General features: G+C 45.9%; 1 protein-coding gene across 1 annotated transcript in view; it reads right to left on the bottom strand.

Annotated features, from left to right (window-relative positions):
• Positions 1–27,769, bottom strand: part of LOC130155302 (voltage-dependent N-type calcium channel subunit alpha-1B-like) — a 297,246-nt gene that overhangs the window by 135,758 nt on the left and 133,719 nt on the right. The window contains 3 exon segments of the mRNA XM_056352410.1: positions 1,499–1,573; positions 2,312–2,368; positions 11,799–11,914. Of these exon segments, the coding sequence (XP_056208385.1) occupies positions 1,499–1,573; positions 2,312–2,368; positions 11,799–11,914 (248 nt within the window).

Genomic DNA, 27,769 nt, shown 5'->3' with positions numbered 1-27,769 from the left:
AAGGAGCAGAAATGCTATGTCGAAAGCAACTGCCACAGATCAGTGAACATACCCTTAATAGCACCCAGTGTACAATTCCTTCCCCCTGGGGATGTCATAACTCTTTGAAAACACACTTTGTCCAATAGCATCTTTTGTGGGGAGGGCAAACATCGCTACACCGTTTTACTCAACAGGGAAAGAGAACTATAGCCTAAGGCTCGGAGAGTTGTGCACTGTTCACCCAGTGTGCAAGGGGTAACGCAGGAACAGCGTGGATGCTGGTCCCATGACCACCTACCTGCAAAACCTTGAGAACTAGCAGAAAAAAATATGTTGATACAGTTTGGTAACAGCTTCAAGACATACAGTAACTAAGCACCATTTTCTATCAGCAGTAAGACACCCCACGGTGTGGTGATACATACTGTTCAGTAGGCACACACAGCAAACCCACTCACTCTGCAGCGACTACCCTGGGGGCAGGTTCCTACCAGAACATCCCCTCACTCGACACAAATGTCCCTGCCCTGACAGAGAAACGGATGCGCTTCTTCCTCCGCAGCTAAGGCAAGAGTTAGTGCCTTTGTCACTTCAAAGAAACTCCCAGATCATCACCCAGGTTCGAAGAGGCTCAAAGAGAAGAGGCTCTGAACCTGTGAGCTGGATCCAATTTTTTGCAAATAACCACTTTTGCTCTTTCCTTCCCCACCCAGCAGTAGGCTGGATCCTCAGTCCCAGCGATACCAGCTTTTGGGTCCTTCAGGCTGCATCTGTCCCAGTACACTCCAGCATGGCTAGGGCCAACCCCAGCACTGGAACATAACCAGCCCTGGGAGTAAAATTTTACAACACTCCCTAGCATGAATTGAGCACCTTCTCCTTTATCTTCTCTCCCAAATAACTCCTGCATGTGTTTAGCAATTAGGTCGTGCCACCTCTACAGGCACCTTGGGTGCAATGCCCCTCTGTTTTGGGGACTAAGATAATTTACCAGCATAGATGTGGGCTGCTCCATAACAGTTGCCTTCAAAGTTGGGGACATCGCTGGGCTCCTTTAGCTTACTAGCATAGAGGGAGCCTTAGTGTACCTGGGTCTTTACTCCGTGGCCTGTCCCCACCTCGAGTTTGCTTCCACCACTCAACTTTTCAGACTACTCTTCCAGACACTCGTTCCACCTTGAGACTAACAGCCCTGTCTGCACCCACGTGCCGGACAAACTTCCCCAGCGCACACACACCCACGCACCCACACGAAGATTTTCCAAGCATACCTCAGCCCTGACCTTCTGCAGCCCCAGCTCTTCCACCCCCGAGCCCCCCCCCGAGCGCAGGTCACCAGGCTGGCCAAGGTGGACCAGCAGCTGGGCACCTGATAGCCCAAGGAGCCGTGTGGCTCCCAGCAAGGTGCAGAACCAGCCAGGAAATGTCACCGGTGACCTGGGCACGTGGGGCTGCGGGGGGAGAAGCACTGCCCCGCTGTGCCGCCTAAGCCCCTGGTGATTTGCAATCCACTCACTGTTGTAGCTGCTGCCGCTGCTAGTCTCTGCCGGTGCCGTGCCTTGTTGAATCGGCCCTTCCGAGGCGGCCCTCCCTGACAGTGAATGGGAGGAGAAAAAAAAAGAGGAGGGAAAGGGAGGGGAGGGGAAAGGAGGAGACATGGGAGGACGAAAGATGGTCAGAAAAGGGAGAGGGAAGAATCTTTAACTGAACTTTGACTGGCTGTCGCATCCTAAGAGCTCATCGGTCTGGAGGCACAGGGAGAGCAGTCCCCATGGCCCCGCTGCACCTGCATCCAAAGCTCGGTACCTCCAGCCGTCCTGCAGTGCTAGGGTCACACGTCGGAAGGTAGGATCACCACACCCTGTTATGTCTTACTGCTTACAAGTAACAGGGGTCTTAGTCTCTGTCAAATCCATTTGGAAACCTCGGTTTGGAGCCCTGCCTTCTCTCAGTCAATGCATTTCTCTTCTGGCATCCGCTCTGCAGCCTACCCCCGCCACAACCTGCGCGTAGACACAGCCAGCCACGCTCGGCAGAGGCTGGCGGGCGTCCCCATCACGCTGCCGGTCCCACAGGCAGCCTAAGGACCGACCGACCCCAAGGGCAGATCCCCATCCCAGAGCGGTGTCATGTAACTGCTCATCATCCACCTGCAACCTCAAACAGACCCGATACGGGAAAAGGGACTCTTTAGCCCAGCTTATGCCAAGTGCATGCAAAAGAGCATGTTCCTCACACCTTGCTGGTTACAACGGAAAGCCACGGCAGCGTACAGCAGGTGAACCTCTCACGTATCACAGGAGGAAAACTGCACAGCAGAACGACCTACCGTCCAGAGGAGATTTCTCTTCTGCATTCTTGTCTTCCTCCGCCAGCATGACCTCCTCTGTAAAAGGTAAACCAGCAAGATTCAATTTCACATTTAGCGCATCCTCGCTCTAAAACCAGCTGCCACTAGCATTACCCCATTGTGCCACCAGTTATACCAAGCCTGCGGAAGAAGGGATGGATGACAACCATATTTTGTACCCTGTGCCCCTCTTCCACAGGGGGAGGAGGCCAGACAAACCGTTGGAAGACTGTAGCAATTCCTCCATGATTTCCCTGCTCACCCCCAACAACCCACTCATTTCTTTACCCAGCTATCGTCCCCAAGAGACTTCTGGAGACCAAGAACCTTCCTTCTGACCCAAGTAAGACCACAGGTCTCCACAAGCCAGAGGATGGTCCCTCATGCCCTGCCACACTGGAGACACTGAGAAGTGGTAGATGCTTTACACCCATTGCTGTTCTTCTGTCTCCATCAATAAGACCAGGACTCAGCCCGTTGGGAACAGATCTGTGTCATGGCACAGGGTAACACAAGCAGGGATGGCTACCACATTGCAGGAGACAGTATGTCACCAAAGAGCCACTGCATCAAACCCTTGTCCAAATAAAATCCACAGCAAAGTTTCCATGGGGGAGTTCTGGCTAGCACAGCTCACACAAGAACACCACCATTCATTTTCTATTCCTGTGTAACTCATCTCCAAAATACAAGTTTATACCTTCCTACGAGAAAAGAATTCAAAAAACACTGAAAAATTCAACCCCCCCCAAACTGACTCATTTTTATCTGCATGAAAAGCAACCAAATTTCCTAAGGTTTCACAATAAAAATGTTAGCAGCCAGGTCAATTTGCAGTACACACCACACTGCACCAATATCGAAACCATACAGCTCATACAGTCTGAGCCACAGATCTGACCTTGCTGCTGTAAAATTTGGTAATGGTTTTCTAAAGGACAACCTAAAGGAAACAAAACATTGAGTTGGCAGCTGGTAAACCGTACACTTCCTTGTAATATTATAAATGACATTTTTTTTCACGTTTGGCACAAATATAATTTAAATTACAAATGTAAAATTGGGATCTTACTAAAACATCTGACACTGAGTTCCCACAAAATTTTGCTTTAAAGTCCATTTAAACCAGACTAGATGGAAGGCTAACTAAAAAAAAAATTATTAAAAAAAAAAAACCCACCCACAAACCAAAAAAACACAGGCCAAACATCAAAGCGTGTAGTTGAAAGCTGTCTAGTATACTAGAGGGATCAGCACTACCACACAAGCCTTATATAATCTCTTTATTAATCATTGGGGGGAGAGAGCGAATGATACATTAATAACAGAGCAAATTGAGAAGGCTGAAAAATAATATCCAGGACTAGGGAAGACTGGAAACCCAAGCAGAGGAGAACAAAATAAGAAAGTGCAAACTAGTGCACCAGAGGCACAGAGGAAAGGAGAGTTGCTAGAGGGTTACAAATGTCAGTTGAGCTAAAAATCTGCACTTTAAAAGGCATGAAATCCTTCCAAAAGCCCATAAGCCAATACAATCCAGGTGCTTTCTGAGGCTCTTTAAGACAGGTTAGAAAAGTGAAATGAGCTTTTTTAGACAGCTCAAGAGATTTCTCTCTCAAACCGGCCCCTCAGAAACCAAAAGGTTCTTCTGAAGTCTTGCCTAGGGAAAAGCCGTACTGGTATTTGGGTGCTAAAAATATGGAAGGAGTTAAATGGCAATTAGCGGTGAATATGACTGCCCTAAAACACATAGAAGGGAGGTTTAGATATGGAGACCCCTTCCCAAAGGCAGCTGAACAAAGGCCTGTAAACGTGAAACACAAAGCAAACCTGCGTTGGAACAAGCATAAGCTTGAGATGCTACTACAGTGGACATTTTATACAGATTTTTCTTAAAGCCTACATTGCTCATGGAGTGTGATTTTAAAAGCTTTATGTCGTATCTGAAGGTTATATACCCATATTGCTGCCACAGAACTCTGCATAAAAATGAGTCTAGCACCTAGTACCAGTAAAGTCGATAGTGCCATGCAGATGTTTCTGCACTCCTGGCTCCAGGGGTTAGTTCTGCCATCAGTGTTTTGGGGTTCTCCATTTCATGCTCCTCTACATAATGCAGATGTGGTTTTTTCCTATGCAACATACTAGCACATTGCAGTGAAAACGCAAAACCATTTGAAGTGGAGTGCACATTTGGGTCTTACAACAAAGAGCAAGCACGGGAAGGCGAACACTTCCCAGAGGAGCAGTTCTGCCACTCCGAGAACGAAAAGCTGACTTTTAGAGAGTGTTTGGTAATTAAATAGACTAATACAAGCTACTGCAGGGCATGGACACACTGCCACGCAAGTGGTGAGCAATGAAAATAATGAGCTAGCAAAGGTCAGAAGGCAGGCGGCTGTTCTTCTGGGGCTTCTTCTTACGGGCGAGCGCAGCGTAAGAGCCGCGTCTGCGGGAGGAAGGTCTCGGCAAGAGCCAGCACGCTTCCCAGTTCGTGCTCGGAGGTGTGCTGGTTTCAGTCATGTCTTGTTAAAAAAATTAGAAGACTCCAGGAAAGAAAGCCTGTTCACTTAGATGGAAGCTCTGTTCTGCACTTGATTTGTGTCAGTGCAGGAGGAGAATCATGGTACCGGTTCCTTTCAACGATCTCAGAGTAGGAAAAAGAAATTCTTCTTTGCCCATGTCTAAGCGGCCTCTTGTTCCGCACGTTCCTGTAACAATTTGTGCTGACGCTCCGCTGTCCTTTGGGCAGCAGGGGAGGAACAATCCTGAGTCCCCAGAGGTGACCTGTGAACTGTATGGACACATAACCATCGCGATTTGCCACGGTGTGATAATGCCATCTGATGCTCCTGTGCCCCCCCAAGTCAGATGGGTGAGGAGTTTAGCCGTACTGAGGTTTCAGAAACCAGATTGATAAATGCCAGTGGGACCTGAATTTCTAAGGTGTGACAATTTGTTATCAACATATTTTCACCTACAAAGTACATGCTCTTTCGAGACACCTCTGCAAACGCGCCCCAAATTCAGGGCACCGAGCTGGTGCCAAAACATATCTCCATCCATAGACGTATCTCACCAAGGCTCGGTTTTACTGTTCCCTTAAAATAAACAAAAGCCAGGTTTCACGAGTGCAATTCCCTCAAGCCTGACTTCACCACCGCTCCCCAGTTCTCCCCCTTGACAGTCACTCCCTGTCTTGTCTTGTATCCTCTGGGACACCAAGGGACCACCTTTACTCTAGTGGGGCTTCACACAGTTTTTAAAGCCAGCTAAAAAGACAGCTCAGCAGGCTACTCATCATTGCTAGGCTGTTTTGAGGGTTTGGGTTTTTTTAACCATACAGCATCCTAAGCAGAGGATCAGAAGTTGTATTGCCTTTAGTCATCACTGTAACACAGAGACCGGAAGAAGATAATTAGGATGCTTGAAAAACCTCCAAACAACAGTGCCCCTGCAGTAGAAGAAGCAATATTCACACAGACAGTATCAGACCAGCAACTCCTCGCCTCCAAACGAACGCACAGGGGCTTTGCTAGGACATCAGAGTAAGAGGTGTTTCAGCAGTAAGATTAATTGCTGGTCATTAAGTACTGACAACACACAGCATGTTACAGGACTGGAAATAAAGGCAAACCTTATACTGAGGGACTGGCAAGCTGAACAACACAGGCAAAGCAGCAGAGAAACACGGTGCCCCCTCTCCCCTTGGCATGGGGAGACAGAACATTGTGGGCTCAAGAGCGGATTCCAGGAAATGACTGACGTTCAACAGGCAAAAGAGGTTAGAAGAAAAGAAGAACAACTGAATTTAACCATTGAAGCTTCAGACTTGTTAAACAGAAAAAATGAGTAAAAATGCAGCCCTTCGAAGAAGTCGTCACTCTCTCACAGGGAACTGTCATTTGTCTTCCCGGCAGTCATCCTCCCTTGCCATCCCGCACGCGTTGCTGCTCTCTTTCATCTATGTAGGTGCCTTTTCGCAGCGGTATCAAGGGGCTTGTTGCTCTCTTCCTTCTACAGAAAGCTGAAACCTGAGGTTCATAAACCTTTGTCATCTCAAGGAATGGCATTCAAGTTACAGTGAACTGGAAGAGAGAGGTTAAACTCATTCCCAAAGCCTGCTTACTCCAGGAGAAAAGAAACACTCAGAGTCAGTGCTGTGCAAAGTGATGGACCTGGAAAGAATTAAAATGCAAAAGACATGCAACTTGATTAGGTCTGAACTGAAAGACTTCCAGTCTCTGAGCAAAGTATTTTCAAAAACGATGCATGTCCTTGTAAGATAAGAGAAACTTCCTCAAAAGAATATTTGTGGGCTTGTAAGCACTTTACTCTGTGCAGAGAACTTCTGGTTCCACACTCTCAGTTGGAAATGCAGCACGACAGCCTAAAAGTTGCTATGGTTTTGAGGAGTTTAATGGAGAAAGCCGTGGTGGCAAAATCATTTGCATGGATTACATTGCTTGGCTTCACCGCTTTAAAATTCCTCTGACAGGCACAATTTCAAACTGACTTGCTACTGCCTTTGCACAGAGCCCAGCGAGAACACGGCATGAAGAGCAGAGCCTGTCCCAGCACGCCGCAGGTGGAGCAGGACAGGGTTTGCTCATCATAAGCCTTTATTTGATATTGGTTGAATATCAAATAAAAAACTGAAAGTTTTTTTTGAAGTTTTTATTTGAAAATAAAAGCCAAAAAAACTGAAGAAGAGGCATTTGGGGAGCAGAACTGCTGTCTCGTGCCTAGAGGAGCAACACAGTGCAAAGCATTGCTTTTTACACATATATCAGCTGACTTCTAGTGGTGGGCAGAGCTGTTCCCTTCAAAGAATTTACTAAAAAACAGACAGTTGGTTTTATTCTTCAAGATTAAATTTAAGATTACAAGTCTGTTTCTAAGTGATCCATACAGGTCACTTCTAAACGATCCAGAGTCAATGTTTATGAGCTTAACATGGCAACTGGCATACGAAATTTTGGCCTGAATTCTGAGATGCAAGAAATGATAGGAATTGATCATTGCTTCCCACCTGTAACTTGCACTAGTTTTGTAAGACTGAAAATGTTACAGATTTGAAGACACAGATTTACATCATATAAGATGGCATTTCTTCTTGACATCCTCAAGAGGAACCTACCAAGTTACAATTGTCCTTGCTTAGACTTGATGTCATGATATGGGACTCTTACATGAAATCACTTGGTATCTCATTTGAAAATATTTAAACCCTCCTGATTGCCCTATGTATTCATTCTTCAACGTGCACCTGAGATATAAGTCAAGCTAGAAATCTCATACCTGGCCTCTGTATAATGCTAAGTGAAGAAAGTCAATTCAAACTCTAAGGAAATTGGTCAGACCGTGAGTTGATTTTTTTTTTCAAGTCATGCACATTTAAATTCAGCACTTCAGCACATTATCTGTGTTACAATCTTCCCTTTAGTTCTCCAACCCTTTGTTAAGAAGCCATTTGTTTAAGCACTTCATCAATTAAGGCTTCCTGTATTAAGTATAACTCACACAAGCATTTGCACATTAAGGTTGTCACTGTCTAAAACACCTTGGTATAGATCCCTCAAGCAGATGTGCTGCTGCCAGTATTAAATAATCCACATTTAAAACAGACTGAGCTGTGTTTGTTTCAGTTTCAAGCACAGCTGCACCTCTGGCAATTTATTAATAGTGAGCTGGCACCAAAATCTTTCAGCTGTGCCAAGGCACCTACCTGAAAACCTCACAAGCACTTTTAATTAATACTTTGTTCTCTTTTATCCTCTTATTTTACCACTAGAAAAAAAAATTAAAAGTACCACCAGAAAAAAAGAAAAATATAAAAGTCAAGAGCCAGACTATTGAAGTTTCATTCTTACAACACAAATATAAGACAAGTCATTAGACCAGGTCTGGAACATGCTCGAGTCAGACAGCACTTAAGCAGTAGAAACCAAAGACCCTTTGGTTGTTTTTTTTTCTGGGGGACTAAACAGTCTACAATTGCAGTATAAGAAAGGGTTGATAGCAAACAACCCCAAAGTTTTATCTGAACCACCTTTTTAAAGCAATATGTACAGCAAGAGATAATATAACATTCAAATAACAAATAGAGAAGGCTGTGAGAAACATAAAAGACACTCAAGAGTGGTCAATAAATAATGAGCACAATGTTAAATTAAAATCATAGTTCACCAATGGGAGGTAGTGTACAGATGAAGGAGTGATTTTAGTCACTCAAATACTTTCCTTGGTCCTAAACCAGTTACAGCCCTTGAGGCAAAAACCTGAGCAGCAGTGAGAACAAGGAAACCTCCTTTCCAGCTCCAGTAGCTACTCAGAATATGTAAAACATTACGGAGAAAAATCAGGCAGATTAAGTGTTAAAATGCCACTTTACAAATCACTGGAATGCAGCTTTCCACTCTTCCTACCTCGCATCAAAAATAAATGAGAAAAAACGAACAAACAAAATGCTTAGAGAGGATACTATAAATATTAGAAACCTAGAGAGCTTTCCATGGGAAGCGAGAGGATTGAGCAGATTGGTTCTGCGTGCTTTAGAGCTGAAAAAATAAGATGAAACAAGGTAGAGAGAGATCAGAGACAGAAAATTAATAAAGAGAAATATGAAGCACGCTCCTGAGCTCTTGTTCTCACTGCAGAAAGGCAACGTGTTTACAATCAAGGACAGGACATACTGTTTGGTGGGTTGGTTTGGGTTTTAACACCAAACCAAGCGTATGTGGAACTCCTTGCTACAAGATTCAAAGAGGTCAAGGATGTTAGAAGGATTTAAAAACAATTAGATATTCACATGAATAATAACATAACCCTCCAGAGTTACACTGGAGCAGAAGACCAAGAGCTTTTGCTCACTCTTTTATGCAAACAGCTTATTGTACCTCAGTGCCCGGGGCTGCTGCAAGAGATTTCTGTCCTGGCTGGACTGCCCATGACCATCCCCCGTCCCAGTCCCCCCCTGCCTGTTTTGTTCCCCCCAACCAAGCAGTCTGCAGACACGCAGTCCTGGACAAGGAAGACTGATTACCTAGTTTAGTAACTCATGATCATTTCATAGTTGAAACCCTGGCCTCTAAAACAGAAATGGGGAATGCCCACTGACGGCATAGTCCCAGATTTCAGCACCTGAATTCTAAACACGCGATTTTCAGTTTTGGTCAGCCTTCACACTACCTTTTGTATTCAAAGATTTACTAACGCTGCTAGGTTGCTTTTAATTATTGTCATTATTCAGCTGTACTAGGAAGCTTTTTTATATTCCTATTGTATTTTCAACAATGCTTATACAGAATATTTTTATTATTCCCTGATTCGGTTATTTTGCATACACTTTCCTGTTCTAGAAAACCTTCTGATCTTCTGTTATTAGAAGATTAGAAACCTTCTGTTATTCTGTTATTAGACAAAATAAAAAGGTGGGCATTTTACAGCATTTCACTCTAAACTGATATGGCATTCATACAGCACTGGCAACACAGAAAAAGAAGAGCCAGCCATTCCCACAGGGATGCAGAACTGGAGCAGAGAAGGGCTGTACAGTTTAGAACTTCACCTCAACTTGCAGACAAGATCAGCTAATGACCTCTGCACAGCTCTTCTGGGCAGAACAGCCACCAAAATGAAACAAAGCAACCCACATCTTTGCAAGAGAATTCTCATCTTTATTTTACTGATGAGGAGACCAGGATTTAGAGATCGAGCAATCACAAGAGCCTTAAAAGCAAGATGGCACTAGAACCAAGGGAGAGCCACAGTGTACTCTGCTTCAGCCACTGGATAAACCATTAATTAATTTGAATTTGAGTAGCACAAAAGCTGTAAACAAATGGGAAGACAAATTGTAAGTGGAAAGAAAATGAACGATCATTTTTTGAATCCTACAGAAACACAGGATGAAGTGTGGTTGCCTAATTGAGGACAGTTGCTGTTGAACAGTCACAATGAATAAAAGCCCGTCAATACGAGTGGCACCCGCCTGTCACTGTGCATAGCACTATGGGAAATAACGGGCTTGAGACACCATACAAACTGCTGCTGCTTCTTCCTATTCTACATTTCAGCGCTTCAGTCTTTTTCCTCCCTGGCCAGGTTGTCAAAACTCATGCCCAGACCAGTGGCCCCAGGGGGAGGTGTTGCAGTCGCCCCCTCCAGCGCTCCCTGAGCCCTGTAGCAGGGCAGAGCCCCCGTCCCCACGCCACATGGGCTGGCAGAACCTTTCAGAGGGGAAAGCAGAAGCAAAGCAGCAGGAGCTATGGGAAAACACTCTTCCAAATACAGGCACCCAGGCTGTGCACATAAAACAGGAGCTGTAAAACCCACAGAGCCACTCGCACACAGAATAGCACCAGGATACTCTGGCCCCTGGCCGGTACACGGCTCACGCACGTGCAATGCTGCAGCGAGTTGCTGTGACCATCCAGTTACATCCTTGCACAAGCACATTTTAGCACATCAGGCCTCTAACATCAGCACGGATTTCAAAACAAGGAATGATGACATGGATTTTAGTGTGGTGCCAGCCCACAGTCTAGGAGCACCACTCCTGCCACCCGCCTACCAGCTGACGTCAGGTGAGTCACCATATAATGTTGGACCTCAGTTTCCCCATTTGTAAAGGACAAGGGTGTAGCTGACCTGCCTAGAAAAGCATCTGAAAATGTATTTGAGAAACCATTGCTGCTTTTTCTCTCCACAATTGTTTTGAAATTAATTTTCCCTTTACTCAGATGTTTCAGCTTTTCGGAAAAGTAAGCAAGGAAGCAAATTAGCCCCAGAAGCTTTCTTGATGCTATGTGAATGAATTGCACTGTGGTTATGTCAATATATATCTCAGCTACTCTATAATGCAGAAAGGTTATTGGTAATCTTTACTGTCCGATAAAAAGGAAAAGAAAAGCATGCTATTTTTCGTTAAATTAGTGTGTTTGGGTCCTTGTTAAAGTTGCTCACAGCTTGCAATAAACCGCAATGTTCAGTTATAATAGTTATAAAGCAATGTTAATATGTGCTGGGGTGAGTTTCATGCAAGTGATCTCTGTAGCTCATAAAAATGACACTCCAGTGTATTTTACCATCGTAGCAAGAGAGGCTTATAAAACAGCTGTGGTGGAAAGTAAATAAAATATAAATGACTCATATAAGGGAACAGCTTCCCCACGGTGGAGACTTTGGGCACTGTATCACATTTTATATTATACTGTATTAAGACAATTGCTTTGATCTCAGCAATAACGTAAGTTGGCCCATCTCCTTTATTTTTGCTTAACCAAACCGAGATGTCTTGCAATAGAAACAAGCCCAACAAAACCACCAAGTGCTGGCTGGGCCCTCTCCAGTCGTGGGTTACCCCAATGGCCCCCACGTTTAGGGCCCTTGTCCTCTCTGTCATCACCAGACTCTAATTGCCACAAAACACACTGAACCAAAATCAGGAGACCTCTTGCCTTACCTGCTTTGAAGATCCACTCCAAGTACCCGTTTAGTTCCCGTTCAATTTGCTGCTGCCTACGGAGTTTCAGGAAAGCGCGACGATTTTCTACCCTCTCTCGTTCTTTGGCGAATTCACTATGCAGAGAGAAGAATGAGAAAGCATGCGTCATAAGTGGTCAGGGAAAATACACGGCCCTTCTTTTGTCTTTAGGATTGTATTCGCACAGCTCGTGGAATCGATGACAGCAATAGTGAGCGGAAACCACAGCATGCTACGCATTGCTGTCCACCAAACTACTACTCTGATGGTAGCTCAGCTGTTTCTCTGCCTCCCTCATCCTGAAGGAGGGCTGCAAACTGCCATGTGCATGTGTTCTAGGGCCACACCGTACCCACTGCAATGAGATCCCGATGCACAACCACCTGTCCAGTCATGCAATACAAAGTATTGTCCTCAACACTAAAAACTGTCCTCCATCTCCCTCCACACTACTCACTCCACAGCAGAATTTCCTCTAGAAGCACAATATTATGTCACAGACACCCCAACACTCTCTTGGTGTTGGAAGACATCTGCTCTTCCCTGTTAGCCTTTCCTTGAGTTTTCCCAGGCTGAAGATGACTTTGACAGACACAAGTCAAATAAGAGCTACAAGAGAGGATGGGTGCTCTGGGGTCAAGGTGAAATAGCCCAGATGCTCTGGGTTGAGGGTAACAATGATCCTGCTATTTACTAAAATCACATGGAAGGCAAGTGTCTAGATATCAAATCATTAGAACAGGACCGTACAGAAGAGTTCGAACCTAAGGTTAAACCAACCATTGCAAAAATCTTGTCCAAGCTCATCCCACTGCCCACTTTGAAAGGATTCTGAGATGATACTGCATCCACCACTGTAAGACACCCACGTTGGCGGTTTCCCCAAGGTAATTCTTAACACTTCTGGGAAGTTTCTCATGTCCCACCTGGAGATGTACATCCCTGCCTACCATGCAAACCAGCCCTTGCAGCCTGTCGCTTTGCGCACACACTGCAGTGAGTCCCCCAGTGGCTCTAGCTATATGGTTAAATGTGGGATCGGGCATTTGTCCCCTGTGTATACCAGTGGCTAGCTCATTCTCTCATTTCACATCTTAACTCTGCTGTGTCCTTCAAATCTTCAGTTAACTGTTAATTGCTGCAAACCTGTAATTAACCACTGTTCTCGACTGAATATCTCACCTAATCATCTGTTCCTTACACACACAAGCTCCTCAGAAGCCAGAAAGAGCAGGAGATGGGAGGAAGGCAGAAGAATGGAGGGGCAAAAGGAGCTGCAAGTGCCAGACGCAGCTTTACATTCACAGTCTACACTTTACCCTTCAAAGCTGACACTTTGGCTTCATTTGGCAGGACTGTCTGACCCACGGAGAAGGGACTGCAGGAAGATCTTGGCTCAGCCCTGCAACACACACCGATACCAGCCACTGATGCGAGAGCTGCTATCGGCTGAGCCGTTATCTTGATTTTAGCAGCACATCCCCATCTCCTGACTCCCTTCTCCTGTCCCCCATCTGACAGCACAGCCCATGACCGCATCCTTGAAATAGAACAAACCAAAACATTGCTCTTAACCCACAGCTCCTCCTTGGCATTCAGCATGTGTCTGCTGGGTGATTTGGGATCCTGCACATGTCAGCTGGATGTGCATTTTCTCCCTTTTCCTTTTTAATGTTCTCATTTCTGGTTCACTGGCTGCTGGTTGGGGCCATGGACCTCCCTCTCAGTTTTGATTTCTCTCCAGAGTGGGAGGAATGAGCTCAGACAGCACAAGGTGACAACGTGCATTTAAATTGCCAGACGTGGAGGGGCCACACTTCCTGCATTACAGGCTCTTGTCACCACAGATTCCCCAGAGCTGGGCTGTGCTGGATGGGAGCAGGAGGCACCACCCTGTGAGGACTTTCCTGAAGGACCACAGCAGGCAGGCAGGACAGCAGATGAGCTGCGTACTGCTCCCTCGCCTACCAGGAGCGGGCAAGGGGGGAGAGCTTTCCTTGCAAAGCCTTTCATTCTCTGCCAGCTCCTATCTGGCCTAAGGAAAGTAAGAGCTACCTAGGACTTGTCCCTTTAATCTCAACTTCAAACGTGTAAGAAAATGAGGGAGAAGCCGTGCTAAGTTGCAAAACTTCAGTAGTTTCTGTGCAACCATGCACGCTTTTCACAAGAAACCAGTGAGGAATGTTGCTGAGGTTAAAGCCACCTGCACCCTTGTGCTCCCTGGAGCTGGCAGGCTTGGCACTGCTGTAGGGGTAGGGAGGGAACTTCCAGGAGAAGGCAGTGCCTTGGATCTCCGCTCATTGAACACCTTCGAGTGCTACAGAGCTGTAGCAAAATCATCCAGGCTGAAGAGTGGAAGGTCTTGCTGTATGGTATTCCTGGCAGAGAAACGCATCACTTGCCCTTTTCTCCTATTTCCAGGAGATAGGAGAGAGGTTTGATGAAGCTGGAACTTGTCAAAAGGCTGTGGTTTCTTTCATCAAATGTATTAACAAAAACACGTGTGTCTCTTCCACTACATTCATCACCATTCAGGAGCTGAAATATTCCCCAATTGCAGCAACTGGAAAACTCCCAGATTTTCTGTTTGAGAGCTTTTCAACAAAATTTCAGAACATAGTCAAAGAAAAGGGGGGGAAATTGTATCAAAATGCCATATTTCATCTAAAAATATTTCAGCTGAAATTCTCCTGCCAGTTCTAAGTGAAAACACAGAAAGTCCTATGGGAATGTTTGGTAGCAGTAAATAAGTTTCCTCTTCTACTCAGCTTAATTGCTATTTATGCCATTGACTTGCAAAAATCTCCCAAACCAGCAGATAGGAAACCTGAGCAGGAAACATGCTGCCTCCTGTCTGACTGCACCTCTGGGACTTTCTTCATAGTGGGTCCTCCACATCTTGGCCAGTTCTGGAAGGAGTAATAAAATTCACCCATTCTCACCCTTGGCTTTCCTCAACCACTACATGCCCCCAACCCCTCCAAAATCTGCATCTTTCAGCACCGTCCAGAGAGGCGTTAAGCAGAGCAGAGGGAAGGTGGGTACTCCTGCACGCAGCACAGCAACAGGAGGCACCGCTTCGGAGGAAGCCGAGCTCTGCCTGCGTAGATGACTACAATGCATTTTAGTTACAACATGACAGTGGTGACTAACTGATTCTATAGAGACAGCAGGAACAAACAGAAATCAAAGAAAGGGCATTCATCATGGAAACCACACGCCATCCCGTCGAGCTCAATGTGTCCCATTTTTCTTCTCAAGAGTGGTCGGTGCTTAAAGTCACCAGGAAAATGGATGATTGTTGCTTATCACCTTGGTGGGTGGAAAAGTGAAATAAATCTCGGTATAAATATGCACTGGAATAGCCACTCCATGGAAATGCAAGAGCCCCCTGCAGCCACAAAAGAGACAGGGTCAACTCATGAGTAACCACCAGGGTCAGTAAAAGATTATAAACCCATGAAATTCTTACAAGTACTTAATCCATGCTGGTCTTAAATTAAAAATACTGTCACAGCAACTAAAACGGAAAAAAAATAAACAAACCATAATCTTCATCCATGATTAACTTTCCTATACGACAGCAGAGAGCAGAGATGGAGCATGGAGATGGATGCGCCTCCTGCTCTTGGGTTTCATGGCACACTCCCAGGGCCAGCGACAGCACGCCTGCTACAAGACTAATCACACCATTAAACCTCTGCAATTCAGGTTTTCCACTTAGAAAGCAGACAGAAATGCTTCCCACTCACAGGGAAGAGGCAGAGAGAGATGATACAGCATCACTGTCATTGCTACCACTAATAGTGCTGATGATTAGCGATGTGTAATAACAACACAGGTAATCAGCTCCTCATTCAGAATAATACCCGAGCTACACATGATCTAATGAAACCTCAAATCTCAAAACGAGAGAACAGCCCTCATCTACTGAATCTAAAGTACTGTTCAGAGTGAGCAGAAAGAAGCTCAGATCTCAGGAGGACTCCACCAGGGACTCCTGAAAAGTAGCTGTAAAGAACTTTAAGAATTTTAAGTCTAAAACAAAACCCCCAGTGTTTTATGATTGGCTTCATCTCCAGTCCAAGTACATCCAAAGAATGAGTAAAGTTGAGCCTGGATGGCATGTGACATCTAGGGACATAGTCCTGCCTGGAGAAATGCAGCCCTCAGGAATGGAGAGGAGCCAAATAACTCAAATGGGTGAGCTGCTGGCGAAGGAACCAGCCAGGACTGCAGATGTTTGACTGAGTTACAGGCCAAAATGAACTCTCCAGGTGGAGAAACAAAATTGGCCGAGACAGAAGGCTTAATTTGTAAGCTTAAGCTTTGTGGCTTGAACGTGGAACAGTGCCCAAGAAGGGATTTGATACTTGTCAGCAGCCTGTAAGCAGCCAGTGTCACTCGGAAGCAGGGAGGGACAGTCTAAGGTAGAGGATGGAAAACAAACTCCCCTGGCTGCCTGACACGTGAGTTGGAGGAGCATCACAACACGAGCTGGAAGAGCAGCAGTGGTACCACATCATGCATGCTGTGCTACTCGGGGGCTGCCAGAATGAGGAGAGGTGAAATATTAAAAAATCCCGTTTCAGTCCACCCCTTCCACAATCAGCGAGGAAGGAACCTCCAAAGAAACTTGGTGCCAATTACCCCCCCTAACTTTCAGTAAGAGCAACACTGGGGTAGGAATTTCCATAAGAGGCTGCAGAGGAACTGTATTAACAACACGCACTTGTAGCACCCCAGACATACGAACATGCTGGATGCTAAGAGAGGTAAGACGAACGCAATACTATCTGCTTTTTTCAGTAAAACCAAACCTCCTGTACTCTTAGTAGGCTGCAACCACTTGCTCTGAGGCTGTACGTCACCTAGGAGACCCTCCAGAGAGCCTTAGGGTGACTTCTCAGCACAGGGACCGCACACACCTCCCAGCATCCTGAGAGCATCCACATGTGAGCAGAAAGGCTTAATTGCATTTTAAGGCTGGAAGTCCATTTCCTGCCATTTATTTTGGTTAGTAACTGTGACAAGGTAACAGAAAGAACCTTTGGTTAATTTTTCCTTTCCCTCTCACACCTGTTTCTGATGCTGGAGTACGTCACCTTGTCCTAATCCAACCATATCCCAACTGCTTGGGTGAAGCCTGTTGCAATAACATGGTAGGCAGGTTCTTGCTGAGCCAGCCTTCCCTGCGCTCCTGCCATCCTGCAGCTCCTGCAGTACCTGAGTGATTGAGTTTGCTGCCTCATACACTCAGTCCTGCAAAGCCCCTTGTGGCTTGCTTCACCAGGGTCTGGTCTGACCCAGGTAATACTGCCCACATTTCATTCACTAATCACATCAGCATCCAAGTGTTCATAGAAAAGCAGATTCTTGCTCCAGGGAAAGAATTTATTCTGCAGGTTCATATCTCTGTCTTTTGCCTTCCTGGAGAACAGTAAATTCTTTATAAGGAGAAGCCTCTGCTGGATGCAACAAAGAAGCCCAACACCTTTATGACTGTAACTGTTTATGCAACTAAGGACACAAAGCCTTGGCTGCACTAAACATTTTCTTTACCTTCTGCAAACCTGTTCTTTGAGAGACAGAGGCAGTGAGGGAGCCCTAGCAAAAAGAAAGAAAGCCCATGGAGAGTGAGCAGGAGCGAGACGAACAGTGGGAAGTGGAAAGAGAAAAAAGAAAGTGCTCAGTGTCCTGGATGCAGATGCAGGAAGAGCCTGGGGACCTGCTGAGCATCCTCACCGTCTTGTGGGTGTTGTGGTGACTCAGGGCAGCAGAGGGAGGCAGGCAGGGGGGTCAGGTGGGAAGGAGGGTATCTGAAGCACAACAGCAAAGCTCAGGATCGGAGCAGCAACAGTGGACACCATCTTCCCTTGATTCTGAAACCTTTCACTTCAGCAGGGTGCCCTGTCACTAGGGAACCTTCATCAACCGCAGCACCAGCGACTCTTTGAACTCTTTCAGAGATTAAAGGACTCACCTCAGCACACAACAGCTCTGAGATCCTGAGAGGGGCTGCCAGGGAGGCAGCAGCAGGAGAACCGCAGTCCTGCAGCGATGGCACCCTGCAGGCCAGCCACCTCAAAGGCACCAGCCTTTGGTGTTTCTCACAAAAGCTCCTCCAGGAGAGGAGGAAAGGCAGCCACAGCAGGGGCTGAATCATTCACAGCAGCCCACAGGAGGCAAGTGGTGAGAGGAAGGGGCAGGGGAGAGCGCATCATTCCCTTCAGTGCACTAACTCGGGTGGATGCTGGCAAGTTAGAAATATAGGTGGAGGACTGTAGAGGGATTTTTAAAGGACTGAGGACATATGTTACCATTGTCCGTGTTGGACAACCCAGGCCTGTTAGTTAAAGCTGCAGAGCAACTTTAAATTGTCCTGGGAACAAGCAGGGTGAGAAAGAAAACAAGCTATGCACAAACAAGAAGCCAGGTGCAGAGCAAGTCCTGGTAACCGTGGAATCAACATACTCTTATCGGCACACTCTGATCAGGCACCTGCAGCATGCCCACTGATCAGTGACACGGATGCCCACGTGGGCAGAGACTTTTATCCAATCACCTGTGTGTAAAGTCAGGTGAGCGGTCAGTTTGTTATAAATATGGCCTGTTTGTTTAATAAAGGGAGCACGGCATGTAGCCATATTGGTGTGATTGTCGTGCCTTGGCCAACTCTCCACAGAGGACCCTCTTTGTCTGGCGCCCAAACAGGGACCCATTTATTCGCTTAAATGCGGTTTAGCTTAAATGCTGTTCGCTTAAATGCGGAAGTCTCCATGCATCAGACCCGAAGGGAAGCTGTCCCATTAGGGAGCTGGAGGTCGGAGGCGGGCAGAACCTGGAAGGCAAAAAGCGAAGTCCAGAGTTTGGTGTAGAGCTGCAGATCGCACCCCTGCTGGTGGTAAGACCACGTAGAGTAAATCACGGCGGGGATCTCCGCTAAATTCCTCTCTGTGAGAGGGAGGGCACTACCGAAGGCCGCAACAAGTGCGGTGGGTCTTCCCCATTGATATCCTTTCTGTGAGGGGGGGAGCTCTGAGAAGACCGCGATGGAATTAAATGTGGCAATTAAACTGCTAACTAGCATCCTCTTTAAGAGAGGGGAGGGTGTTAAAGAGACAGAAGTGGAGACCTTAGTTCGCTGGGCACGAAAAAAGAATAAGAGCCCCGAGCCCGCGTTATTGTTTAGTATTACGGAATGGAGACAAGTGGGCAATTGCCTCTGGGATACTACGATCAAGGGAGGTAGAGAAGGAAAAGAAGCTAAAGCATTAGGAGCTACATGGCGGTCCATAGTTAACACTCTGGAAACTACGAAGGCGGAACCAACATCTTGGTGAAATGTTTATACAACTGTGTAGTACTCTTCGACAGAGAAAACATGAATTTTGTATTATGCATATTAGAAGTCATCAGTGGACCATTGGGTTAGGCGAAGGTAATGCTAGAGCTGATGAAGCAGTCAGCTGTCTGGCAATAACTCCTCCAACAAATAAGTTTGAAGAAGCTCGTAACAGCCACAAGATGTTACATCAAAATGCAAAGTCTTTACATCAACAGTATGTAAATACCCATGGCAGATGCAAAGGGCATTGTTTGCTCCTGTCCTCAATGCAGTCATCATGGACCTAGTTTAGGGGTGGGCACTAACCGAAAAGGTCTGAAGGCACTTCAGGTTTGGCAAATGGATGTAACACATGTACCTGACTTTGGGAAGCTTAAGTATGTGCATGTCACAGTTGACACCTATTCTCATTTCATGTGGCCCACTGCACAAACCGGTGAAAAGGCATTACATGTGGAGAGACACTTAATGTCTTGTTTTGCTGTTATGGGAGTACCTGTAGAAATGAAGACAGACAATGGTCCAGCGTACAGTAGTCAACAAGTCTCTAGGTTTATGACAACTTGGGGAATTAAATACGTTAAAGGGATTCCTCACTCCCCAACCAGGCAAGCAGTTATTGAAAGGGCAAACCGTACCCTGCAGGACTGTCTTCAGAGACAGAAAGTATCGCAGGACATAGATGTAACCAAACGGTTGACTAAGAGAGCCGACTCTCCACGGGGGACCCTCTTCAGAGGATAGAATCAAAACTGACTTAGGAAAAGAAAAATACAAAATAAATCCAGGAGTAAATAGACAAGCAGTGCAATTTCCAGCTGCCTGGACACAAGGTGTCACAGCCGATAGCTGGGAAGAGGCAAACCCAAGAGGACATGGCTCAGCTGTAGCCATAGCCAGCACCTTGCACCCAGCAGGGCTACAAACAAAAGAGAGGAGATCAGCAAGGACATCAGTTTCTTTACCATAACACTGGGTATCTTTACCACAGTAAGGTCTGGCAAGACTTTAGGATGAGTCAAGGTATGTTTTTTCTCACTCACAGAAAAAATCCTCAAGTGCAGAGAAACCTGCAGGCAAAACTAAAAATAATTTCATGCCTCCGACTTACTGATCTGAAAACGTGAATAGAAATGCATATAGAGTACTGTTAAATCACTGGTTTTAAATAATTCTAAAAATCAGGCCCAGGTCACCACTGAACATAGGCAAAACACATTGATTAAAAAGCCCATCTGGAACAAGAAGAAAAAGCATGGAAATGCACCTCATTTGAGCAAGAAGAAAATCTGAGGGAGGTGAAAGACAGCACATCCCAGGGGCGCAGGGATATCAGGCTGGAAAGTGCTGGAATGAGACGAAACCAAGCAACTGATTCACCTGGAAAACCATCAGTTAGAATTTCTTTATGCTGGTGATGTTTGGTACCTCTAAGATAGTTTGCCTGCCCATAGAGGTGGTTTGCTGAGAAGTCAGAGTTTTGAACCCCGTTTTTAAACAAGGAAAGCCCAGAGGAGGACTGAGAGTTCGTAGTGCTGAAGATAAAAGATAGAAGCTCTGTGGCCACAAAGCTCTGCGGCTCATCATCCACCCCAGGTTGTCCCATCAGCTGCACAAAATCCCAAAGACACAGAGCGTTACAGGTTTCTGTCCCACCTAGAGCTGCTGCTGGCCAAGATCACACTGGACTGAAGAAGCATGTCCTTCTTTCCCAGACTGAGCCCAAACATACAGACCCAGCTGGCCAAGTGGCTTAACCCACCCTAGCATCCACTGCTTAGGAGTAAGGACTGGCTCTATCAATCCTGCACAGCTAGGGCTCTGCCTCTGCTTCCTCCTCATTGCTCCAAAGGGGGGGAAACCAGCTGATAAAGGATGAAAGTATCACCAAGAGATTCATCTCTCGGCACCGAACCGGGCTTCACAGTCACTTTTATCACCGAACATAGCAGGAAGATGTTTCAAATACAAGCCAGATACAGGATACGTCTTGTATTTCTAGAAAGAGAAGAGGAACAGCACAGAGGTGAAGCCTTCAATGTGTCTTCCTTCCTTTTGTCTTTACATTCAGCTTGTGCCGATTTCTCTTTGATTCCACCTACTCCAATTTGAAATGCTGCAAGTGCTACAGCTGGGCAAACCTGGCTCGAAGGAGGCGACAACAAAGAGAGAAAAAGGAATTAAAAAGTACTATTTATCTCATAGTATCAGCCTACTGCACATGCTGGATGAAACCCTGGCTCTGTTCATCATGTCTCCACGCCAAAGCAGAGGCCCCAGGAGGCTCAAATTTAGGTCTCCTATATATAATTTCTATATTACAGGGTTTAATTTCCATTGCAGCTTAACAGAAAGGCAAATAAAGGTAGTGCACCTCTCCTACGCTAACCAAAAACACAGAAGCAGCAAAGGATCCAAATTCGACAGGACATTTAGCTCGGTGTGACAAAGGTCACGTGCAAACTCATTGCTCCCTGACCCCTTCTGCAAAAAACACGTTGTTTGCAGCAACGTCTCGGTTAAAAAAGGTGATAAGCAAGAAACAGCAGGAAAGAAATATGGTTTTTTGCCCTGTCTTTCCCCTGCTTTTTAAGGACAAGCTGTGAAAAGACTAAAAGCAATGAGAAAGGAAGCAGAATCTCATATTTTTCATGATGCAGCTCTTCTGCTGCAAATAATTAACACCAGCCAAAGTCAGATCACAGCAGGTAACAGTGAACTTGGAACAAATTTGCAGGGAAAATGAATGATTGTCTCTGAAATGAGGGAAAAGGAGGACAGAAGAATGCTTTGCCATTATGACAAATTAATCAGCTTGATTCTTCTCCAGCCTCTGCACATCTTGCAGGCTGAAGTTTTATGATCTCAATCTGGTAAAAATCCTCAGGATTGGAAAACATGTCAGGAAACTCAGCAGAGAAGTCACCAAGGTAGCCGGTTCAATGGGGTCTCGATGGGGCTGTGCACCCTCCCAGGGAGCTGCCCTAACAGCACAAAAGCCCCAGCGCCCCAGGGTACGCCAGCCAGAAACAGACAGCCCCTAGGGAGACAGGAGCATGGCAGGGCAAATGTTTAATGGGACCCTGCCCAGAGAACATCACCCCACACTGCAGACCGCTCAAAACAGGGTACAGCAGTGAAGAACTAAAGCGCTGTTTACTCTGACCCTTGTTCAGTTGTGAGGTGCCAGCACGGTCCACAGCTGCATCCCTTGCCAGGCTCCTGCTGTCACAAAGATGTTGCATCCATTCGAAATGTCTGCCTGCAGATCTTACACCAGGTGGTCTCCTATAGCAAGAGGCAGGTGTTGCACATCTCAGGCCAGGTCTGGACCATGTTACGGTAATACTTAAGCAGGGAAGACGCAGACTGGCCACTGCAGTACCTCTCCACACTTGGTTACTGCAGCCAGATGAGTAAACCTTAGGAAAGATCATCACTCTTCACTGGCTGGTCTGGAAATACCTCCAGCATCACCATAAATACTTGAGGACGTGACAAGCAGCATTTTTCACACTCAAGAGACACAGGCTCTCAGTATTCACATGCATCATTCACAGTGTGCTGCCCTCCCTGGCCAGTGCTCCTGCTGTCTCGCCACCCTCACCATTCCCCACCGCTGTGTGAAACGGTGCCAAAAAGCACTTAGCCTTGAAATAAGTTAAATCATCTTCCTCACAGCATCCCATGATAACGTTTATCCTCTTTGCATTGTGTAATCCAAAGCATCAAAACAGTCACAAACATATTGTACAGAATCATCCAGCTCATTAACAGGCAAAATTAATACCCAGCTCAACACCCAAGCAGTAGAAAATTCCATAATCCCACCAGCCCACAGAAGAAACCTGCTAGCTGGGCTGCGAGGAGGCTGAGGGCTGGGAGGGGAAAAGCAGCAGGATGAGAAAAACAGCACTGGGAATCACTGCTATGGAGGGAATGCCTGGAAGCTTGGGGGGGGGGGGGGGTGGGGGGTGGAGATGGGCGCCCACCTCTCGGTGGCAACAGCTGCCAGAGCAGGGGGGCAGAGGGCTGCCAGAAAACAGTACACAGGCAAAAGAAGAATGAACGTTGGTCAGGACTTGTCAATTCAATGAGGCGTATTTTTTCCCTCCTCACTGTAAAGTGCAGAAGAACCACGTGCAGAGTGCAATAAAAAATTTATCAGGATCATCACAGGACATTTTCTGCTCCATGTCGAAGCCAAATGCCATGATTTCCCAGCAACAAACAACACTGTGTTTAGGGAGAACTGAAAGGCATCTGGGGTCAATCCTTCTTGGCAGGACTTGGAGCCAGAACATTCCCATGGTGCCATCAGAGGCAGCCAATCTTTTTTCTATGGAAAGGTTGTATTCCCTGGGATGGATGCCTTTATTGCTACCCTATGTCAGAAAGAGTTTACAAATAATCTAATAAATAAGAATAACCACCCACCACAGCCAATGTAAAAAGATGTTTCAAAAGAAATATATTATGGATACAAATTTCTAAACATTTTCACTACTGCTGTTGTTCCACTCTGTGCCAGAAACCTAACAAAATGCTACTCCGATTTCTGGGAACCAAGGCGTCCTAACTTTCTGAAACAAGGTTAGCATGGCTAGGATGGCTTCTCATGGTTAAAACAGAGAACTAATGTTCAGTCTGGTATGAACAAAACCTGGCTCATCCTTTGAGTAGATGGGTGGTTCAGCAGAATTTTAACCAGGTATTTAATCTCCTTTTTTTTATTATTATTTATTTTACATTTCTCTTTTTCCCTTCTTTTGTGCCTGTGACTGGGGAGGTATGAGGCTTGGGCAGCCACCCCAACATGCTTCGCAGCACGTGGAGGCATCTGCTTACCTTGATCAAGTGGGCAGAGCTCTACAGTTCACAGGCAGAAGCAAATGGGCCTACCAAGCATCTTAATGCTACCACAGGGGCGAGAAATCTCTCCTCCCACTTCTGCTCTCCTGGCCCTGTGCAGTCCTGATCTTCTCTTGAATCAGCTATGGCACACAATAAAAGCTCCAGAAGAAAATAATCTGTGTTTTTCTGCTCTGTTGGTTTCTGCTGAGTTTTATCAGCTCACGGAGGGATCAAGCACCAGAGAGAGAAAACAGAAAGCAGGGGGAATAGATAGCTAGGAGCAGAGAGGAAAATCCCCAGCGAGGGACAGAAACCCACACTACCACTACTCCACAGCAAACGGGATGCTGTGCTCCTGCTGGAGAGCCCTGGACCTTCTGCCAACAAGCAAAGGCTGCTCCTGGATTTTAGGAGCTGTTCCAGTCGCAGTCCACTTGCATACCTGTGACCACCACATTACTCCAGGAAAACTCTAAATCCTACCATATTCACAGCTAGAGAACAGCACAGTTTGTCTTTGCTTGTGATGTGCAGCCTGGCCAGGGGGAGCTGCACCCACCTTTAGCGCAGTGGTGAGGGGTTACGGCCCAGCATCTACTGCCACACGCGTCATGGAAAGACAAAGGAGAGGCCAGTGTCCCTACTGCACCATCAGAAATGAGATATTTGCAATAACTCTGCACCCTACATCCTAGGAACACTGGGGAAACCTGCTTATTTGGTGGCACAAGCAGAGCTGAGCTCTGCTGGCTGGCCCCCAGGGCTCACATCAGGGAAGGGAAAGGAACAGAAGGCAGAGTGTGCCATTTGGGGAAGGTATTTAAATATTAACTGATTACAGGAGCACTGGCAGTGCTTTGATCAGCACACATGAGGAGGACACACTGTACAGCAGGCAGAGCCTCATCTAATCTGAATTATGGAGTCAACATGCTTTTAATTACATCTTTAGCCAGGTACTCAGAGATTTGTGTCGTATCAACTGTGGCTTATTTATATACCATGTTTTTACCAACACTTACAGATTTCCACATCTCCTATCACTTCCCTGCCTTTGTTTTTATTATAATTCCAGAAGGATTAGCAGAGGGGAAAGGTTGTTTGCTCTTTATTTTAAAAGAGGTATCATCTCTTCTGTAGCATCTGAAATGCAAATGCTTCCACGTTTTGCTAACAGATGAGACTTCGGATCCTAACTGGGTCAATCTACCTACACTGCTCATACAGATAAACCAGGAGCTAAGCCTACTCATATCTGCCCAATGTTGACATGGGTTCACAAATAACTACAGAAAACCAAAAAAATCTATTAAGAGTTATAGCAAAACTCTGTATAGTCTAGTGTCAGTAGGAAGCTCAATAATGTGTTGTCATTTCAGATTATTTATATTGCCATAATCTGTGATAGTGTCTGCATACCTACTTCAGAAATTTGTAGCTTCCTCATCTCCCACTGAGGAGCACAAATATATGAGAAGAAATAGCTCAAAAACTAACAGGAGTGAAAAATACTCCGGCAAAAGCTTTTTCTGCGGCTTTCCAAGGTACAGACAGCAACATGCTGAAGCTGAACCCCCTAGCACTGACCGTGTATATGGCAAAGTACTGGAAAATAAAATACAACCTGACCAACAGGGGTTTTGTGAAAGAGGACAATAATGAACATCACACACAAGCCTAGGAAAGGAGTGACCTAACCTCGGCCTTGCAGCTCTTTCCTGGAGGTGTTGCATCCCTTTTACCCCGTGCTTCCCTCTTGTAACGTGCAGAGCAGGGCAGAGCACTGCATCACCCCCAGGATACAGCAAGGACAACAGTAAAGGTTATGAGATGCACAGATCATGAAAATAAGAGGCAGGCAAGTGATTGCTGAGTTAACCCTGTGCTATTTGTAGAACCCCTAACCCTAAACCAACTTTGTTTTATTGAAACAGGAACGTGGGATATTGCCAGTCTCTGTTGCAGGAGCCAAAGCTGACAGTCACTGGGACATGGGTGGCATAATGTCCTTGAGTGAAACTGCTATGGAAGTCAACCCAGAAACCCATGCAAGCAATAACATCTGGCAGGAATTTGTTTGTTGGTTGGTTTTTGTTTTTTTTTCCCCTACAGTGCTGCCTGAGGCTTTGGGCTAGAGAATATAGTTACAACAGTTTCTGTCTTCAGAGGGTCTTTCAGTCTTGTCTGGTGCCTTCTCATCACCAGTCCATTCAGATATACCCAGATTCCTTCATTGCTCCATAGCTGCAAGCCCACCAGCAGCCTTCTGAACAGTGTGCTCAGCACCTGTGCTACTGGTGTTTATGGTTTTCAGCCTGTCCCCAAGAATTATTCCAGCCAAGGGCATCAATCCACTATGCAAAATAGAATTTAAAAGTTTCCCCTCTGTGAAGAAGATAGCATCCTTACCTCTAACAAAGGGAAGCCTGATGCACAGAGCTGCATTTTTAATAGAATTTATATAATATTCATATTTTGCCCCAAGCAACGACAGGCTTTCAGGAGGGCCAGACAGAGGTCTCCATCTTTTGGTCACCAAACACGTTTGAATCCAACACAAAGGAACAGGAGCCTGCAGGCTTCTGAGCTCTGTTTTAAATCACAAGTATCATTTCAGCCAACGTGGGCTGACCCCACTGTGGAACGAGAAAGATGAACTACCTAATGAACCGCACTCAGCCCTGGCTCCAGCGCTCGCTTTAAATCATGCATCAAACAACGATGGTCACGAAGCTCTCCTTTACAAAGCCTCTGATAGAACAGGATGTCCGATGAATGGCTTTGATCAGTTATTGATCATGCCTATTATTCGTGGTCTGAAGGAACAGCAAAAAGCATGACACAGCCTCCCCCATGACCCTCTCTTGTAGCAGCACATCTCCCAGTCCTCAAAGAAAACTGCATTGCTGCCTCCCTGCTCCTGCCCCCAGCATGTGCTTTGAGGACAAGGATCCTTAACAAAATAATAAAATCGAGCACGAATCTGTTCTTTGGGAAACATTTTTCTTGCTCTAGTGACTCAAAGAGCAAAGGCGCAGCACTGAAGGGTTTTAACCACTCAGCAACGTTAACTCTTTTCTCTCTTCCCATGCTGCCGAGAGCCAGAAATAAATCCAGATCTTTGTAGATCTATATAATCCAGATCACCTGGACAGGCTAAGAAGAAACTGTGGGCAAAATGAAGTGCCAAAGCCTGAGGCTTGCAAACCATTAAGATCAGTCAGGTTGTTAATTCCAGATCAAATTTCCACAGCTGTTGGGGACATTCCAGCTAGGCTTCAAACTTGGCAGCTTGATCTCTGCAATGGCCCAAACCCAAAACTCATAGGCAACAAACACCAAATCTTTGGCTGAACCCTGGGGTTTGAACATCAAGTGACTAGTGTGTCTCCAAAATCCAGACATTGGCTTAAACAGCTAGAGATTAAAAAAAAAACAACCAAAAACCAACAAAAAACAAACCACTAAAAACAAAAACAACACAAAAAAACCCGCAAGAAACAAACCAACAAAAAGAAACACCAACAAACCACCCAAACAACAAAACCCTAAGATTTTTTCTAATTGCCTTTTATTTGACCTTCCCTTTTCTCCGTGCTGCACAGTTACACCAAATGTTATGAAAATGTGGTTATGAACACCTTGATGTCCAGCTCCAGCACTGAAGTATTTGTACCAGCAGCGGTGGGTTCCTGATGGGTTTTCAAGACAACGCAAGTGTAAGTGTTGGCTGCACAAGCCAAAGTCA

Source organism: Falco biarmicus, chromosome 9, assembly GCF_023638135.1.
Source record: "Falco biarmicus isolate bFalBia1 chromosome 9, bFalBia1.pri, whole genome shotgun sequence".
In the NCBI taxonomy this organism is placed as follows: domain Eukaryota; kingdom Metazoa; phylum Chordata; class Aves; order Falconiformes; family Falconidae; genus Falco; species Falco biarmicus.
Note: the sequence above shows the minus strand (reverse complement) of the source record. Positions and strands in the feature narration are given on the sequence as shown.